Source organism: Oncorhynchus gorbuscha, unplaced genomic scaffold (genome assembly GCF_021184085.1).
Source record: "Oncorhynchus gorbuscha isolate QuinsamMale2020 ecotype Even-year unplaced genomic scaffold, OgorEven_v1.0 Un_scaffold_12238, whole genome shotgun sequence".
NCBI lineage: Eukaryota > Metazoa > Chordata > Actinopteri > Salmoniformes > Salmonidae > Oncorhynchus > Oncorhynchus gorbuscha.
Window position 1 is genome coordinate 3,916 of NW_025754636.1, and position 4,934 is coordinate 8,849.

Sequence of the window (4,934 nt, forward strand, 5' to 3'; positions counted from 1 at the left end):
ACGTCCAACCGGCCTCACAAGCTCATCTGCATGCTCGTTGTCCTCACCGGGGTCTTGTCCTGACTGCAGTTTGGCGTCGTAACCGACTTCAGTGGGAAAATGCTCACATTCGATAGCCACTGGCACGCTGGAGAAGTGTTCTCTTCGCGGATGAATCCTGGTTTCAACTGTACCGGGCAGATGGCAGACAGCGTTGTGTGAGCGAGCAGTTTGCTGATGTCAACTTTGTGGACAGAGTGCCCCATGGTGGCGTTGGGGTGACTGTACGGGCAGGCATAAACTACGGACACAATTGCATTTTTATCAGTGCAATTTGAATACACAGAGTGTACTGTGACGAGATCCTGAGGCCCATTGTTGTGCCATTGGTCCGCCGCCATCACATGATAATATACAGCCCCATGTCGCAACTCGCCAGACATGACACCCACTGAGCATGTTTGGGATGCTCTGGATCGTTGTGTACGACGCCGTGGTTCCAGTTCCCACAAATATCCAGCAACTTCTCACAGCCATTGAAGAGGAGTGGGACAACGACATTCCACAGGCCACAATCAACAGCCTGATCAACTCAATGCGACGCAGATGTGTTGCACTGCATGAGGCAAATGGTGGTCGACACAGATACTGACTGGTTTTCTGATCCACACCCCTACCTTTTTGTTTAAGGTATCTGCTTGACCAACAGATGCATATCTATATTCCCAGTCATGTGAAATCATTTACATTTACATTTAAGTCATTTAGCAGACGCTCTTATCCAGAGCGACTTACAAATTGGTGCATTCACCTTATGACATCCAGTGGAACAGTCACAAATCCATAAATGAATGTATTTAATATGAACTGTTTTCGTTATATGAACTGTAACTCAGCAAAATCTTTGAAAATGTTTCATGTTGTGTTTTATATTGAGCTAGCTAACTAGACCTACCTTCTGGCTTGATATAGGAGAGGATGCCAATATATTACCTCTTCTCTAACTAGACCTACCTTCTGGCTTGATATAGGAGAGGATGCCAATATATTACCTCTTCTCTAACTTGACCTACATTCTGGCTTGATATAGGAGAGGATGCCAATATATTACCTCTTCTCTAACTAGACCTACATTCTGATATAGGAGAGGATGCCAATATATTACCTCTTCTCTAACTAGACCTACATTCTGGCTTGATATAGGAGAGGATGCCAATATATTACCTCTTCTTTTCCTGTGGTTCCATTAAAAGAGAAGTTTTACCTACTGCTTTGAGGGAAACGGTAAGTTCCTCTATTATAACTCCTATATATTTTTAATACTCGCATGAATACTCTGTATTATTTACAAGGTGGTATCTAATACCATTAGGTGACTTTGTTTTTGTTGTTAAGGAGTTCCTCTAGACGCACTGATGGTTTATCAGACAGCTCAACATCCAGACCTGGAGAAGAACCTGAGCAACCATTTTACACAGCAGGTACAGGAAGCATCCACTAACCTGACTTTCCCCTCAAAACACATATCCCATGTTGTTTTATTTTATTTATTTGACCTTTATTTAACTAGGCAAGTCAGTTTTAAGAACAAATGTTTATTTTCAGACGGCCTAGGAACAATGGGGTTAACTTCCTTGTTCAGGGGGCAGAAACGGCAGATTTATTGCCTTGTCGGCTCGGGGTTTGAACTTGCAACCTTCCGGATTACTAGTCGCTCTAACCACTAAGCTACCCTGCCGCCTACACTCCTAACCAGTAGGCTACCTGCCTCCTCTACACTCTTAACCGCTGGGCTGCCCTGCCACCTCTGCACTCTGGCCGCTGGGCTGCCCACTGCGCCTCCACACTCTAACCACTGGAGGCTGCTGCCCTGCCTCCTCTGCACTCTAACCACTAAGGCTGCCACAGCCTCTACACTCTAACCACTGGGCTACCCTACCACCTCTACACTCTAACCACTAGATACCCTGCCACCTCTGCACTCTGGCCGCTGGGCTCTGCCTCCTCTGCACTCTAACCGCTGGGCTGCCCTGCCGCCTCTACCTCCTAACCACTAGGCTACCCTGCCACCTCTACACTCTAACCACTAGGCTACCCTGCCTCCTCTACACACTCTAACCACTGGGCTGCCGCCTCTGCACTCTAACCGCTGGAGGCTGCCCTGCGCCTCTGCACTCATTACCGCTGGGCTGCCCATGCAGCCTCTGCACTCTAACCACTAGGCTACCCTGCCTCCTCTGCACTCTAACCATAGGCTACCTGCCTCCTCTACACTCTAACCACTAGGCTGCCTGCCTCCTCTGCACTCTAACCGCTAGGCTGCCCTGTCCTCCTCTACCTCTAACCACTAGGCTACCCTGCCACCTCTGCACTCTAACCACTAGGCTGCCCTGCCACCTCTACACTCTAACCACCCTGGGCTACCCACTGCAGCCTCTACCTCTAACCACTAGACTGCCCTACCACCTCTACTCAACACCTAGGCTACCCTGCCGCCTCTACACTCTAACCACTAGGCTACCCTGCCGCCTCTACACTCTAACCACTAGGCTACCCTGCCGCCTCTACACTCTAACCACTAGGCTACCCTGCCACCTCTACACTCTAACCACTAGGCTACCCTGCCCCCTCTACACTCTAACCACTAGGCTACCCTGCCACCTCTACACTCTAACCACTAGACTACCCTGCCACCTCTACACACTAACCACTAGGCTACCCTGCCTCCTCTACACTCTAACCACTAGGCTACCCTGCCTCCTCTACACTCTAACCACTAGGCTACCCTACCACCTCTACACTCTAACCACTAGGCTACCCTGCCTCCTCTACACTGTAACCACTAGGCTACCCTGCCGCCTCTACACTCTAACCACTAGGCTACCCTGCCTCCTCTACACTCTAACCACTAGGCTACCCTGCCTCCCCATCACCTGTTGTGTTGTTGTTATCGATCAGAAACATTCATACACTAATCGTCATGGTTTGGGCTCCGCCCACACGCAGGGTGTTCCAGACGGCATTGCTTTCTTCAGCCCGTCGGGAGTCAGGTTCAGTTTGGAAACGGTGAGGAGACTGTCAGGTGAACAACTCGTGCAGATAAAGGTGAGAACGTGTTTCCGATGTGACTGTGGATATCTTCATTGAGCTTGTGGATACTGCCAATACAATTGAACTTTAAAATGTTGTGTTGTTTGGTCTTCCAGTTTGCGGCCATAGGACCCACCACAGCGGAGGCCATGGCGGCAGAGGGGCTCTCGGTCAGCTGCTCAGCAGACAAACCTACAGCTGAGCACCTCGCCGCAGGGATAGCAAAGGCTTTACAGTGACAGACTTGACGAGACGGACCCGCAAACCAACCCGAAAAACTTGATCCGTCCCCCATCACGTTCTCATTCAGTCTCTGTGAAAAAAAGGATTGTGGTATTGCATTGTTTGTGATTTATTTATCTCTGTGAAGTATTTTCTATTAGTTGTGGGGTTTTATGTGCTATTTTGATCGCGGATAACCATCTGTATATTTATTATATTGTCATGTGTTGTTGTGCACCTGCACCACAGAGATATTGTAAGGATTTATGCCTATTTGTTGACACTGAATGTATCAAATCATGCTCTTATAAACTTGTGAATACACTGAGCTGATAGAAGTATTGTTTTGACGGTAAAAACATTGAGACAATTATTTTATTGTGCCACACTAGGCAGGTAGCCTAGTGGTTAGTGTCGAATCCCCGAGCTGTCAAGGTGAATGACTTAAATGTAAATGTAAATGTGAAAATCTGTCCTTCTGCCCCTGAACAAGGCAGTTAACTCCACTGTTCCCAGGTAGGCCTTCATTATATATAATCATTTATTCTGACTTGCCTAGTTAAATAAAGGTTAAATAAATAAATAAAATATATATTTAAAAAAAAAATGAGCATACTTTGAGAATTGAAAAAGATTAATTTAATTATAAAAAATGAAATAGTGAACATTGAGAATTGAACAAGATTAATTTAATTATAAAAAATTAAATAGTGAACAATTAGTGCACAGCTATAACAATATGTTGAAATGGTGATTTATTGATTTTTATTTATGGCCGTTTTAAAACAAAAACGGAATAAATCCAGCTGAGGGGGAGAGACGCGCGCTATGCGTTCCAAACAGGTGTGTTCCTTCCTGGGCGGGAGTCGCGTGGCTGTTTTCCCGCCCTTTACTGTCCGGGATGAAAAGCCAACCGTTAAGACCGCTCCGTATCCATTAGTAACCAGTATCCATTAGTAACCAGGGAAGCGTTAGTCACACCTTTGGCCGACATTTTAATTTAGCAGCCGCTTTATTTAGAGGTGTTTGTTTACCTTTCGCAGCTGAGTGCGCATTGCGAGTCATAGGCCATCTCTATAGGTCTACTTTATTGAAGTGTCGATACTCTGTAAAACTTCAAAGTGTGTCACGTTTTAAAGGGCGTGACTTTGGAAAAGAGCCTTTTACATTTTGGTTGAGGACTTCAGTGGGTCATTATCTCTCTCTCTCTTCCCCTCGTCAAAACTGACCCGTGTCAAAGACACACCGCAACAAACCACGATGCTGATTTTACTCCAGCTGATAAATGTATTGTTGTTGACCAGCATTGGCTCCACTGATGCAGAGAAACTCTTCCACAGTCGGGATCATTCCGACCTACAGATCCCCTCCTCTCACCAGGCTGAGCTCATAACAGACCAGGATACTGCAGAGGTAAACACTTTTATTTTCTCTCTCTCTCCAAGTAATCACTATTTTAATTAGGTGCAAATGTTATGTTCAGCTATTCAATATATGGCAGATTATACTGTCTGGCAGATTATACTGTCTGGCAGATTATACTGTCTGGCAGAATATACTGTCTGGCAGAATATACTGTCTGGCAGATTATACTGTCTGGCAGATTATACAGTCTGGCAGAATATACTGTCTGGCAGATTATA

At 46.1% G+C, this 4,934-nt stretch overlaps 1 protein-coding gene across 1 annotated transcript; it reads left to right on the top strand.

The window, feature by feature from the left end:
• The first annotated feature begins 1,379 nt into the window (after window positions 1-1,379).
• On the top strand, window positions 1,380-3,619 carry LOC124030499 (uroporphyrinogen-III synthase-like). The gene is made up of 3 exons (XM_046341825.1): window positions 1,380-1,460; window positions 2,986-3,084; window positions 3,186-3,619. The coding sequence occupies exons 1-3, from the start codon at window positions 1,395-1,397 to the stop codon at window positions 3,306-3,308; spliced, it is 288 nt and encodes a 95-aa protein (XP_046197781.1). The 5' UTR covers window positions 1,380-1,394; the 3' UTR covers window positions 3,309-3,619.
• Window positions 3,620-4,934: the final 1,315 nt, after the last annotated feature.

Excerpts from the sequence above, each read along its gene's own strand:
- LOC124030499 (XM_046341825.1), top strand. The coding sequence starts at position 1,395 with ATGGTTTATCAGACAGCTCAACATCCAGACCTGGAGAAGAACCTGAGC. Across the intron at positions 1,461-2,985 it reads GCAACCATTTTACACAGCAG|GGTGTTCCAGACGGCATTGC; the intron begins GTACAGGAAGCA and ends GCCCACACGCAG. Across the intron at positions 3,085-3,185 it reads AACAACTCGTGCAGATAAAG|TTTGCGGCCATAGGACCCAC; the intron begins GTGAGAACGTGT and ends TTGGTCTTCCAG.